General features: G+C 41.6%; 1 protein-coding gene across 2 annotated transcripts in view; it reads right to left on the reverse strand.

Moving 5' to 3' along the window:
* Dnah5 (dynein axonemal heavy chain 5) overlaps positions 1-14984 on the reverse strand; it is a 282354-nt gene that overhangs the window by 198112 nt on the left and 69258 nt on the right. For both annotated transcript variants that reach the window (XM_063257979.1, XM_063257978.1), the window contains 8 exons: positions 12293-12453; positions 8862-9083; positions 7945-8082; positions 7157-7333; positions 5979-6092; positions 4725-4832; positions 2832-2954; positions 1893-2108 (listed from right to left, as the gene is read on the reverse strand). In XM_063257979.1, the coding sequence (XP_063114049.1) occupies positions 1893-2108; positions 2832-2954; positions 4725-4832; positions 5979-6092; positions 7157-7333; positions 7945-8082; positions 8862-9083; positions 12293-12453 (1259 nt within the window). The remainder of the gene's footprint in view (positions 1-1892; positions 2109-2831; positions 2955-4724; positions 4833-5978; positions 6093-7156; positions 7334-7944; positions 8083-8861; positions 9084-12292; positions 12454-14984) is intronic.

Here is a 14984-nt window from a genome sequence, read left to right on the forward strand (position 1 = left end):
TATAACTAGAAAATTACTTATACAGGTTAGGTGTGCATCAATTACATAAAATGTCTAGAAGAAGTATGGAAAAGCTATACCTTAAGGTAGTAATTTAAAAGATTTAGGGACCAGAGGAAATACTGCTCTGTGACTGGCTTTGATGATCACTTAAGAGTAATAAGTTAAATAAATGAAAGTATCAATTATGACCTGTAGAAAAACTATTCAAACTCAATATACTCAATCACTTCCTGGACAGTAATGTATAGTACACCTATTGTGTGCCAGCAAACTTTGAAGACACAGGAATGAGCCGAACAGGATAAACACCCCATCCATGGGTAGTCACACACTTAGCAAAGACAGGGCTCAGGATACATGTAAATCACAAATGCATGAAAGTGATCATTTCTGGCCCTGTTAAGTGGGTCACGTGACTTACAACAACTGAAGTAACACTGAGGTCCAGGAAATCACCGGGAGAGCAGTCTCTCCATCAAGATCTGGAGGCCAAGGAGGGACCCTCCGCGTGATGACCCAGAAGCAGCACCTCCAGGTTGGGGTGGGAGCTCAGAGGCAACACTGGGGCTGGGGGCCCTCTGAGCCCTCTGGGGACTGAACTTGCCTCTCCTGAATCTGAAGAGCACCCCACAAAGAGAAGGCAGCTCAGGGTGAGACAGGAGGACCGCCAAGCAGAGAGCACTGAGTTCATCTGCTTGATGCCTCTCTGGCCCTCGCACGGGCGCTGGTACACGGAATTCTCCCTTGTGCCCTCGTGGACCCTGTGCTGCCTCGTACTGCATGCATGTCCGTTGTATTCAGTATTTGGCTTTAAATTTTCAAAGCAATTTCCCAGTAGCTTTTATCAGGTTAGAAAAGACTTCTTATCTGCCTTCTGTTGTACAGTTCAATATCTTGTTTAAAAAATAACCTTTGGAATATGTCCCAAAGTCAACTGTTCATTAAAAATGAAAAAAATAATTCATAAGGTTTCAAACTGAAAAAATAACTGAATGTATTCTCTTTGTCTTGAAAACCTGTCCCTTTCAAGGCAGTTTATCCTCCTTGAAGATGACACACAGCACATTTATTGTTTCCTGCTACATAAAACTTTATCTTCTTCTTTCCCAAAACCTAATGCACTCAGGAAACAAAATAAAAGATTCTTTATATTGGCCTAAACTGCTAGAGTACAAAAAAAATAATATGTGGCAGTAAATTATATAATGTTTTTAAATTCAAGTAGAAAAAATTTGAATTCTAGTATGTTTCCAAACAAGAGAAAATTGACTATACCCATGCTAAGTATATTTTGTTTGTATGCTTTGTTTGAAGACTTCTCAAAGTCTTCAGAATATTATTAGCTCACTGTACCCGCTTTGTTTTTTTGTTTTTTGTACCAAAGATCGAACTCATGACCTCACACTTGCCATGCAAGTGCTGTGCAGATGAGTTATATCACTTTCAAACTAAGATTTGTTATACAATGTATTTATCAATGGATAAAGCAGAGAACAGTTGAGATATTAACGGTACAGTAAAATCTGGTCCTTTACATGCTTTAACGTGTATAAATAGAATGCTTAAACGTATAATGGAATATCACTTTGATATCATCTAGTGCCTGACACATTGTATACTTTTCATTAGCTATTTCTTCCATGAATAAATGAAATAATAACATATTTAAATTTTTTTCCTGAGCTACTAATGAAAATTTCTAATGATGATTAATTGTTAACTATTGATAAGTCTTACTAATAATGAGTCGACTGTCACTGTTAAAGGATAATGGAGTTATATTTTACATTATAAGCAGATGATGTGACTCATTCTTAATAGCATTATTTTCATAAACTATTAAGTAGTTAATAGATAATAGAAGCAAATATGGTTTTAAAATATAATACCTGGTACTTAGTGACCATGTTGTCCAGTCCTTCGATTCTAGAGTCTTGTAAGACTGAGTAAGTTCTGAGGGTGGTAAAGATGTCCATTATCTTGGCAAGGCGCCGGTGGAAAGTTTCAAATTTGCCAAAAATATACATCTCACTAAACTCAAATTGTTTTTCACTTGGGTTTTGTCTGAGCCTTTGTTTGGTCTGGTGAAAGCAGTGCTGATATTCCTTAAAATCAAAAGTCAAGAGTAAGAAGGGAACGAGGGACCTGGGGCTGCTGCTCAGTGGTACAACACCTGCCTGGCAGGAACAGGGCCCTGGGCTCAGTCCAGGTCGGGCAAGCAAAGGAGCCAAGAGATGGGGAGGGATGAGGAAGAAGAGGAGGGGAGAGGAGAGGAGGGAAGGGGAGAGGAGGGGAAGGGAGAGGAGGGGAGGGGAGAAAGCAAGGAAGGAAGAAAAGGAGACAGACAGGGAGGGAGGAACAGGAAGATAATTCTGTCTTCTGAAACAGAAGTGACAACAAATTAGGATGAAAATGGGAAACTTCACAGACTCATGGATTTGTGTGAACTTATCCATCAGCCTGGAATGTCATCTTTCCATATGCAAATAATTATTCATACACCTCAAAGCCGTGGCTGGCCTGCCTTGGTCCCACTGTTCTGTACCTGCTACTCTGTTGATCGCCACCCTCACCTGCAGGATGAGGAAGGAAGTCTATCTCATCTTTGCATCTCCAGAATTGAGTGTGGTGTTGGGAAAGAGCAGGGCTCCGTCAAGGGTAGGAGGACTGAATAAATTTTCTGGAGAGGTTTAATTACACTCAGTTTTCTTAACAATAAAGAATGACTGTTCTTTTCAGGAACCAATAATATAATTGCTAAATGATTTAGGATGATCTTAGCAAAATAATAATAAAGCACATAAATAGAATATTAAGCTAACTGTTACCTCCTTTAGTTTAATCACAGTTAATATTTTTTCCATAACAACATCCTGCGGCTGGTTCCAGATGGACGCAGTTCCACCGTTGGTGATGTAGGCTTTACACGCGGATATCATCTGATTCGTCACCTGAAATTTTCCAGTAAAATGGTGCTAATGATGTAAAACAGCGATGGATTATACATCACCGTAGAAGGTCCTCAACTCCTCTGCCTCTCCGAATTCACTACCTGTGACCTCGAGCTCTGGATTTGATTTTCTCATCACAATGGACCCAGCACTGGCCCTTTCATACTGGCGAAATCATCTGGAAAATCAATGACTGGACCATCCACTTTACTCAGAGCGAAGGTCTTTACCAACCAATGGGTTCACTCCTGCCCAACGGCTAAAGAGGAGTTTCCCCGCCTCTGGAGGGCCTGCTCTAACATCTCCATCACACAGTACAAACAGCCTTGCAAGTGCTGTTGGCCTGGGTGTCCCGTGTACCATGACCTTCAGGGACAATGTCAAAAGAAGACCACAAAAGACAATAAAGCTAATTTGTAAAACCACTAACATCTTATTCACCCCTCCAAACACTAGGAAAAAACCTTCAAATTTTCTTGATTTTTTTTTTAAATATTGCAAAGGCACAATTAAATACCTGTACTGCACGCTGAGGATGCTACAGGGAAGGAGTGAAGGTGTAAACATAACAACCTGACCCGGGACTGAATTCAGGTCACACACACACACACGTGAGGGTTAGTACACAATTGGCCCCCCTTTTGCAACTATTTCAAGCTCCCATGACAAAAGACTTTTTTATATAAATATAAATAAAGGAGCCAGGCATAGTGGCTAATGCCTATAATCCCAGCATTTGGGAAGTAGGAGGATGACCACAAGTGTGAGGCCAGCCTGAGCTACCTACATGGTGAGCTTAAGGCCATCCTACAATACATAGCAAGACCCAATCTCAAAAAACCTCTATCAACAACAACAATAATGATAAATAAATAAAGAGTATTTTCGCAATTTAATCCTAAATCAAGTCTTGCAAATAATATATATGAAATTTTAGATTAATGACACAGACTTTGAGTCTCATTTACTCAAAGAATATTTAGAACATGCAATTCTAAAGTAGGAAGAAATTGGGAAGAGTCTTGCAGGTCTGACTGCTTTGTCCCTGAGCTACCTATACAAGAGGCTAAGGAAGAGCTGCCCAGCAAGATGGGCTTCTTCTAGTCCCCTGGAAGAATTATGCCTCTTGACCGGTGAGCATTTAGGACACAAGCCTCGATGAGACAAAAAGTCTCTTATATGAATACAGAATAACACTGGGACTCTTTCCTTGACAAAGAAAAAGTCCTTTACTTCTTGGAGATTGTTCGGAAGGGGAGCCGCAGAGGTGCTCACCGGCGAACACTCACCAGGCGTAAAGTTTACACAGCCTGGTGCTTTTCAGCAGAGTCATCATCATTGTTTTACAGATTACCGGAACGTTGCAAGCGGCTTTTATGACCATAATTACTGTTTAACCAACACGAAGTAAACAACCATAACATCAAATAAATGTGCAAGAGTGGCACATAAAATATGAAACAGGAGATAGCCAGTTACATACGATTTTTCTTAATTAAAATTTACCTAGTAGGAATAAACAGGGGACTAAGGGACGGAGAAAGAAGTTTCACAAAGAATATTTTCATTGTTATTATGCAACAAAATATTTATTATAATAATTACTTTTGAAATAATGTTTTGTTTGCTAGAATTCACCTCTCATATTAATTTTATCTCTATTGATAAACCAAAGCTGTTTTAAATTGTGAGACACACAGACAATGAATTAGGTCAGTTTTTAATTATCAAATTATCAGAAAATTTTGGGACTCTATGTTATGCACTTACCTTTACAAACAGAGACGTCACCCTTTCTGAGGTGTTATAGTAATGAGAGATGCTGTAGATCATCTTAATTGCACTTATAAGTGTAGGGATAGCATCAATCATAGATATCTGGAAAATAACCCCAAAGTTTTCAGGAACAAATAAAACAGCAAAATTCTAATTAGAACATCGAGTTGACTTTTTTTGTGTGTGTGTTAGATAACTTTTAATTTTTTTTCTGCTTCTTTTTAAATTTTTTTATTAGTGCATGTTTGCAGCTTGAAATGTCTACATTCTTTGTGTGGAGTCGTTCACTACGTAACAGGTCTTCAATCCTTTAATTCCCGCCTTTTTCAAGGCCTCCCTGCCTCTCCGTCTCTTGATTCCCTTCCCATCTGAGAAAGACCTATCTCCCTTCTGCCTATTATCTACCTTTTATTTTGTTCTTGATTATAATTTTGGTTTCTCATGTAAAGAAACCATGCAGTATTTGAGTTTGTGTGTCTGACTTATTTCCCTTAACATTACGGTCCAAGGTGCATCCATTTTCCCTCAAGCACACCGTCCCTTATAGCAGAGTAGTACTCTACTGTGTGTAAACACCGCATGCTTTATCCATTCATCTGTCGGTAGCATAGACCACTTCCAGAAGACTGAGCTATTATGTAGTGTGCTGCTATCAACATGGGCGTGCATGGATCACTGTAATATGGTATCTTTAACTCTTTATAATGTCCAATTTTTCTCTTAATTAAAAATTGAGGTTTCTATTTAAATTTTTAATATTATGTAAGCTTCAGATGAATAAATTAGCAATTTTATTTTTATTAGTCATCAAATTTTATTTTGACGCAAAAAAAAAAAGCCATTAGCTTGATGTTGTTCATGACAAGGAGATTGTTAACAATGAATTTTGTAATAAAAGAAAGTAAGAACTTCTTAAAGCAAAAGATTTTTTAAACACCAGCCAATGAGTCTTCCCACAGCTTTGGGAATGTAATCCAGAATGCCAACTGCAAAATTTAATGCAAAGTATAATATGCAATACATGTTTTTAAAATGTAGCATTTCACCAATACCTTCAATAGTAGATAAGGTGATAGATTAGAGATGAGCACAGAAGCAGATGCAGAGATATGTGTTTCCCTGAGAATCTAAAACAAGTGTCTAAGATCTTTCCAACAGACTATCACATCTCTGAGCCAACTCAGCTCTCAGTTCAGCTAGTGCAGAAAAGACCACCAGCAGCCTGAAGAAGCAGAACTCCCGACTCACAGGATCATTGCTGTAAAGCGGGTCACAGCACTTCTCAAGTGTGTACAAATATTTGACATTGTCCTTTGCTTCATTAGCCGCATCAGTGATTCGAATATCCATCTCCCGCCACGTCTAAGTGCAACAGAGGAAAGCGATCTTAATGCGATTCTGTAGAGGAGCTGCTGAGAGTCCCCACCAGGCCCCCCCCGCCCCCCCCCCCCGGGGCCAAACTTCCTATTTGCTCTGTGCATCCTGCGTGAAACCGAGTCCCAGGAGGTGAGGGACACTGCTCTGCTGGAGAGCAACTTCAACTTTTTAAGTAAATTAAATGTGTAGAGGCATCTGCTCCAGACGCTGTGCTGTAAAACCTGTTCTGTAGCTAGTACAGAGCCCCTGAGCAGCACACACCTTCCGCCCTCTGCAGAGCCCACTCCTGTGTCTCACTCTCGTCCTCAGCCGTCCTCTGCCATTCCTGTATTCTAAGTCCCCTTTCCTCTACCTCTGTGCTTCTGTCCATTATCTGTGTAGCAATTATTTATTAACTGCCAGCTCTATACCAAGTCTGTACTTTACGATACAAACTTAAAAATGGAAGCTGGGGATTTAGCTCAGTGGCTTAAGCGCCTGCCTGGCAAGTACAAGCTCATGAGTTTGATCCCCGGCACCAAAAAAAGAAATCAAGGGAAAAAAATGGAAGATGTCTAAATAAGAGGAAATAAGAAAAACATGAGAATTAAGAATTTTGAAGAGGGCTAGTGGCAGTGTATCTTTTACGTAATTTTTTTATTTAAAAACCACATTTTTTTATTGTACCTCATATATGTTGTTCTTAGCTGCTAAGTTTTCAAGTAATTTGTTTGGTAGTATAAAACTAATATACCACGACTGAAAAATAAACGTAAATGTGCTAAGTTTTCATTACTTCTACCTGATTTAATTCACACACACATATAAACACACATGCATGTATGTGTGTATGTGTTTATCTTAATTACATGTCATGCCCTCTGATAAAACATGTTATGCACCTATACAATAGCAGCCAATGTCTTTCACTCAAAGGTTATCCAGATGGTCCGAAATTATATAAGAGCAAATTTATCCATCTTAATTACACAGGTAATTGCTCTATGAGATCATGCACAGAGAATTCTCACCCTCATTTCATGGGGCACCGCAAATGAAATGGTTGATACCTTCAAAAGTTTGGACCTGGCAGCAGCCAGCACAGCCAACAGCTCCCTCACATCGGGGCTTCTCAGCTGATCCAAGAGGTAGTTAAACTTGGAAAGTCTTTTCTTCCAGTGCTCCAGCTCCGCCCGGGGCCCAACGTCATCCGCTTCCTTCCTCAGCTGGTTGTTTTCAGCAAGGACCTGTAAATGCGTGGAGACAGCAGGGACCACCCAGCAGTGCACGAGACTGGAAAGTTACAGGCAGCCACAGAAAGGTTGGCATAAAATGTTACACCACCTGGATCATGATACATTTTATGCAGCGATGGCTATAATGTAACGTGTCTATTTTTTAAAGTTCAACAGAGATTAAATTGGCTTATTCTAACTGAAAAGTACTTATTTAATGAATTTGAATGAGCTTTTAAAGGCTCTGATTTCAGAAAGTTTCCTTGCCCGTATCCTTGGAAGGTTCATGGCTGGAGGTTAATTGAATTGTGCTTGTTTTTCTGATACAATGTTCGCCTTCATTCAGAACTCTTCCTAAAAACCTCCCCTGTGGAGGGCAGGATGACTTAACTGTTCATACAAAAATATTGCTAAAGCAGAGCCCTTGGCTACATAAAGCCATCAACTTTCACCTGCTAGGGTCTCACTCCTTTAACCACCACCATGAAGGAAAGCCACCCTGAACCTCTCATCTTTTGAAAGACAGATGGTAAGATTCTTAGCCAATGAGAACATCACGATAAACGCTCTTCTACAGGCTAATTCAGCTTCACAGCATCCAAAACTCATCATCTGAAAATTACCTGTTCTATCTGTTTGATCCACACTTTCACGCAACCTTCGACTTTTTCCAGAGTCTCAGGGTTACTAGCTAACGTCCAGTAGTCCATAGGTTCCTTCAAGGTTTTCAGTTCAAGTATGTCACACTTTTGAAGGCTCACCTAAAGAGATGATTAGGTAACAAGCTGATGTACGAGCCAACCCCAAGTCCAGTGACCTCCCCTATGTGGAGAAAATGCTCCCTCCCACGGGGTCATCTAGCTCATTGTTTGTGTATCTCTCTTGCAGTATGAGGTGGAATCACATGAAAAACTACTATTTTGAGGTGAAAGTGTCAACAGTTACACCTCCAATTCAGATGTTAGTTGGAGTCATCCTCCTCTGCTGAATAAAATTTTGTCAACTCCTCAGTTTTTACATCCATAAACATATTGTTCCCTCCCAATATTCCAGTGGGATGAGTAACCCCGTCAGGAGAGCCCTGCACAGGAGCCGTTTCTCTCCTCTCCTCCCACAAGCACCTTCCTGTTGACTATTTATCTCCTCTTCCCTCTCTCCCACTGCCAAACCCTAGCAGACACAGCTAAGTACGCGTCTACTGCCCTCTGCCACTCTGGCTCCAGATTCCTCTCATTTGAGGATGCGCATCAGTGCAGGTAAGCCAGATGCATGACTTTGCTCTCAAACATCTGACATGACTGAGAAAAATCCTGCATCACCACCAACACTATTATGAAACCTCCGAAATGTGTTAATCATTGCACACTGTTTGTATTTAAATTCAGTCACCATCACATCTTAAGGGAGCAATAAAATTCCCTATGAAATTTTCCAATATTTTTAGCAGACTGGAATTGAAAATACTTAATGTAAGTATCACCCACTTAAATTATTCTTGACCCTCTGATCATTTTTAAAAGGATGATTTAATCATTCTTACCTTCTCCTTCAAACTCTCCTGTGCACCAGCCAGGACACTCACGAAGCCTTCCAGAGAGCTCAGGAACTCCTGACGAATGCTAGGTGCATCCTGAAGACCCTCGAGCTCTCCCCAGCCATGATTCGAGGCCTTGAGTGCGGGAATAAAGACCTCCGAAAGCAAACGCCTCACACTATTTAGCAGGCCCCCGTCTGCAGTATCTAACGTGTTGAAGCTCACTTCCTGGAAAACAGTTACGCAGTTCTTTATTACAAATTATCCTCAATTCCATCATTTTTAAATGTTTTTAATTAACCAGCTATCTGGCAAAATTACCCAATAAATTATCATAGTGGTTAAGATTGTGTCAAGTTGACTGGCTTGGGGGGCATCGAGAGGATTAGGAAAGCACAATTTTGAATGTGTCTGTGTGAGCCACAGAGGAATGACCTTGGGCGGTGTATCTGGTTCCTTGCCACTTCCCTTCCGATCGTCCCCTGTTCTGCTTCCCAGACACCAGGAACTAAGCAGCTTCGCTCCACAGTGCCTTTCAGCCATGATGTTTCTGCTTCGGAGTCAGCTGACTACTAACTAAATTCCCTTAAACTGTGACCCAGACTAAACCTCTCCTCCCTCATGTTGTCAGTGGCAGGTGCTAAGTCCCAGGGACAGGAAGCTAACATAGAAAATGAGCTTCAGAGAAATTAGAGTGTTGCTGTGTCTGCCCCTGATCATCTTATTTAGCAGCATTTGGAACTACTTTGCAGGAGATACTTAGAAAGGTTTAGAGAAGCAGACTGGGGAAGACCTAGAGTGTTGCAAGCAGAAATTGATGGGAAACTGATCAGAGCTTAGCAGACCAGAATGGTGATAAGAATGTCTACATTTTGTCCGTGTTCTGAAACTTTGTAGAAGGCTGAATTTAAGGAATTATAAGCTAATTGATCTGACTGAAGAAATTTCAAGGCAACCCAACATTAAGACTGTGTCATGGGTATTGCTAGATGCTTTCAGCTGAATTTATAGTAAGAACTGGGAACACAAACAGAGTAGGAAATTTTGAAAAACTTAAACTGGCTCAGAAAAAAACATGTGTTATGTTGAACATGTGTTATGTACTGCTGTTGAAATTACTAGCACCATTAAAAAGAAACCAAATAACTACAAAACCAAGTAACTACGAAAAAAATATGCCTTATTGTTTAGGAATTAGCATCCATCACAATTTCAAATGTGCAAAACTGTAAGCCTTTCATTTGAGAAGCAAGCGCCTGGGACTCCTGCTCAGAAAGAGCTCTGTGGGGTAGGTTTCAATGACCTCAGGTGTCCAGCCACTCAGAAGCTGCTGCTGCCAGTGTTCAAGAGGGCCTGGCTACTGCCCCTGTTGGTGGCAGAGGCTGGCGTCATCCATGTGATGCTATTTGTCAGTATGAGAATTCAGCAATTGAGGAGTAAGAGAGGCTTCTACCTAGATTTAAAGGAGTGTCTGGGAGACCAGACAAGGAGCCCTGAGAGGAAAGTTCATGAGGCTGTAGGAAAGAAGTCAAAAGTGCCCACCAAGGCCAGAGGTGCCAGAACATGGCATATTCGGGGAAGCTTCAGGAGATAAGCGAAGTTAACCCAAGAAAGAAGCCACAGCGGATGCAACCAGAAAAGTTTAAGGGTGGGACAGGCCACACGCTGGAACTCACATCTCACCACCATGTGCCCTCAGTGGCAGATACATGATACAAGATCTACATCCTTCTGGGTTTCGCTCTTTCTTTGATCTCATTTTTTCTATCCCCTATAGCTCCATTTTTGAAAGGAAATGTTTGCCTTGTATCATTGTACGTTAAGGTTAAGTTTCTCTATCTCTCTTTTTTTTTTTTATTTTTACAGAGGTTCATAGCTAAGAGTTTACATGGAGTCTCACAAGATTTTGACTTGGGTTTTTGAAAACTGAGGACTTTGAGGATGAGATTGTCATAATCATAGTTACATGCAGGATAGTTTAAGCATGTTAGGTGGAATTATTAACTTGTCATGTGTTTATTTGGGGATTAAGTGTGGTTTAAGGAGATGTGTTTGAGTGTCAAATTGCCCACCGGTGCAACGTGGTAGTTAAGGTTCATTGCTTCAATTTAGTGGCCTGGGAACCATCTAAGGAATTAGAACAGTACACTTCTGAGTGTGTCTGCGTGCATCATGGAGGAATGACCTCGGCTACTTGCCACTTCCTCTCTGGCACTGTTTCCTGTTCTGCTCCGGGTCGCCAAGAACTAAGCATCTCCGCTCCACAGTGCACCATGATGTTCCTGCCTTGGAGCATGCTGACCAAGTCCTGAATCCTTGAAATTGTGTCCAAATTAAGCCTCTCTTCCTTTAAATTGTGAGTGGTTGGCATTGTCTCCCAGCAACAGGAAAACTAATGCAATTATTTTAATAGCTTGGCAAAGAAGTAAACTTTACAGTATTTTAAATTGCAATCATCAAAATAAAAGAAGAAAATAAATAGAACACCAGACATGTACCAGTTTATTTGCTTCCAGAAGACAATGTACCCATTAGGCATTCTGGAAGCACCTTATTTTTTACAAAAAGTAAATTGTATACCCACTACTAGGAGTATTATTTTAACTGTATAAAACTTGCCATGAATAAATTATATATGTGAAATTCTTTTTAAAAGGAAAGACTCCCATAATCATATAGTATCTTCCCTACTAGGTATACTAAATGGAAATTAGTCAACTGTAAAGAAGGAAATTTTTGGATCATTTGTAGGAAAATGGATGCAACTTGAAAACATAGTGTTAAGTGAAATAAATCAGACACACAAGCTTAAATACCATGTGATTTCTCTCACATAAGACATTGAGAGCATAAATAAAGAGCAAAATAAAAATTAAAAGGCAACAGGGAGATAGATCTTTTCAAGTGAGAAGGGGACAAACAGATGGAGGATAGAGGGAGGGAAAGGAAAGGAAAAAAGAATTAAACACGTGATGTTCGTATGCAGATTCCCACCGTGAATGTCATTGTTAGGAACTAAATCATGAAAATTGGGAAACAAGATCTAGAGATGGAGGGAGGAAGGGGAGAGAGGGAGAAGGGTTAGAGGATTAAAAGGAATCAAGTTACACTCATTGCATGTCCTCCTCCCTAAAATGCACAAAACATTATGCACCGGAAACACATACTAATAAAAAAAGTTTTTTAAAGGAAGACCTCACTGTTGACGCAGACATAGTATTGTATCAATTGTTGTTAATACATTACATATCGAATCCTCTATAAAACATTTAAAGACAATATCCTCTAACTTGCTCATTTTAACTGCTTAAAAACTATTCCCTTGAAAGTAGTTTAAATAGTGTGATGAACGCAATGGGTGACCACAGGGAGGGATCTTTTGCGTGATCTGTGTGATTCTGGGTAGTTCACAGTACACGATCGCTCCTGTCACTTACCCGGTGGATGTTCTCAGGCGTGACAGCTCTGGAAGGGTCAGTACGAATGAAAAACACACAGACCCCCGTAAGAGCGACGTCTCTTCCCTCAGTCACAAACACCTTTGGTTTTTTAATCTTGCCAGACACAAGGTTTACCCCTCCTGGAGAGCCAACTTGTCCTACAAATGAAGAATTATTTTAATTTTGCAAACGCTGTTCACAGTCCACATGCTCCCCTTCAGCATGAAGTTTGCTTGTTCAGATATTATCGTTGTTGGCTGTCCATATGCCTGAAGTAGATGTGGGATCATCTCTAGCCTGAGCCCTGAAGGGACATAAATGGTTGTGCTTGATTCCGCAGCATAGGGTCACTTCAAAATTGTCACATCCATGTAGTAGGGAGAAATGAGGGGCAGAAAGCTTAAGTGGGCACAGTGTTCCAGGACCTGTGTTAGGTACCTGTCTGCATTGTTAAAACTCACAACCCAGAGACAGCTGTGACCTATCCAAGGTTACAGACAACAGGTGACAGAGCCAGGGCCAAAAATCAGTTCTGACTACAAACTCAGGCTGCCCTAGACTGTCACAGTGAGCATAGCCGGCTGGTCCTTCTGTACATCTCCTGGGCCAGGACTGTAGACAGGAGCACACAGTGATCCGTGGGTGAGCTCTACAGGCAGACCTCCTGGGCTGTAACCTCAGGCTGCTTCTTGAACACAAGGCCTTGAACAAGCTACTTAATCTCTCTCCACCTCAGTTTTCTCATCTGAGAAATGGGAATAATACTAGAAAGCAGCATCTGGAATTGTTGTGAGATTTATAATAGTAAATGCTTTATAAAAACACTGGCTTGAGAAGCATTGGTAGGGTTTGAAATTTTATTTTTGGTTGTCCACGCATTAGCTAGCTCGCAGAGAGGATATTTAAGCACGCAGAATGTGTTCTGAGCTGTCACGTTGTCTTCCATCAGCCCAAGGAGGTTTTAGCTCTCCAATTTAATTACCAACTTAACCAAAATGACTGAAGTGGAAGGGTAATGCCAAGGGAGGATGGGGAAGAGGTGAAATGGAATTTGAGTCCTGGGCCCCAGTCCTAGAAGCTTTCGGAGTGATTGACCCTCGGGGTTCCTCCTGTGGTGCTGGACCTCAGAGGTACCGCCTACTCCCGTGTAGTAGCTCCTGGCTCTCACAAGTAATAAGGTATTAGGCAAGAAGTTTCAATAAGGCACAAAAATATGGCAGAAATTAGACAAGAAAGAGAGTTTCAGATCAAAAGAGGAAATGAGAAAACTCCTGTAGAAACATCAAAGCAGGTGTCCAAAAACTGGTCAACATCTCCCCTCCTCTGTCAGGAGACTGCAGACGGGAAGGATTTTGTGACAAGGTAGGGGCGGGAAGCACTTCTGCTTCCGCCTCAGGGAAGAACGAAGTGTCCCTGCTGACCCAGAACTTGGCGGGGGCTCGGGGGTCCTGGGATCTGAATTCTCAGTGGTAAACTAGCAAGTCTTAGGCCAAGTGTGACAGTTGCCACCTCAGTCCCAGAACAAGCTTTTCAATACAGTGAGTTAATGAGCCTAATTTATGCCTCCTAAAGGTTGGGGATGGAATGGACTGGGATATGACCTCTGTCCATGAAATCTAAGTGCAGCTTGCTGCAAGGCACAGAGAGAAAGGGGGGTGATCTGGGCACCACCAAACATCCACAGCAGGCAGGCCCAAAGGTCTACACAACTGAACGGATCAAAGCAACAGCCCCACTGGGACCATCTTAAATGCCTGCAGGATGACAGGACAGAGTAGGCTGGAGTGGCTTCCACCCAAGCCCAGAGACAGATGGCCACGGCCACCATGAGGACAACACACACCACGGCACCCACGGCCAGTGCTCCCAGAGGAGGCCCCACCATGGTGGCCACAAGAACAAAGGTCTGGGGCATGCGTGAGAGGCAGCCTGGCACACTGCCACCTGGAACAACTTCCCCCACCCTCGGCTCTGGGCTCTGCCCTGCCGCAGGCCTGGCACAGTCACCCGCTGTGTTAACCTGACGTGGCCACAGGGAAATGAGAAAGAGGAGGAGGACCACAGGCTTCTCACCCACTGCGGTGTAACATTCAGAGTCACGCTGCGTAGGGCGGCGTGAGGAGCAGCGTGATTTAACTTCTGCTCAACCAGCTTTGGTCAACCGGACACTTACTTATTTACTAACTTATTTTTAGGTGTTCAAGGGCCCTACAGGTTTTAATTGCCTTGTGCCAGAAAGGCTGGATACAAAAATGAAAAGAAAAAAATAAAACCCAATTCATGATCACTGAAGTAGCAGTGATGTTATGTTTCATCATTAAATGTCACTTTGTATGTTTGGACTGAGAAAGTCCAAAAATACAAGTTTGCAAGTAGTCATAAGAATATTTCCTATCCAACAAGGTCTAGAAAAGTCCAGAGCCTGCGTTCTAGGCCGAGGTCAGAAGAACGAGCCCCACTGAAAAGATCCGAACAGAAAGTGAAAAACTAAACTAAACTCGCAGTGTGTTTACAGCCCAGGAAGGCTTCTTCCTCCACGGGAGATTTCCACGCCAAGGAGAGCTCTGCTCAGTGTACAGTTCATGGACAGATTTAGTATTTCCTTTAGGTTGAAATCTGCAGTCTAGAAATGTAAAATCTTTCTAAATTTTTAGTGCAAAATGTAACTGATTTTTTAAGCACAAAATAG

Source organism: Cavia porcellus, unplaced genomic scaffold (genome assembly GCF_034190915.1).
Source record: "Cavia porcellus strain 051 isolate PalLab524CR breed Dunkin Hartley unplaced genomic scaffold, mCavPor4.1 scaffold_11, whole genome shotgun sequence".
Taxonomy (NCBI): Eukaryota; Metazoa; Chordata; class Mammalia; order Rodentia; family Caviidae; genus Cavia; species Cavia porcellus.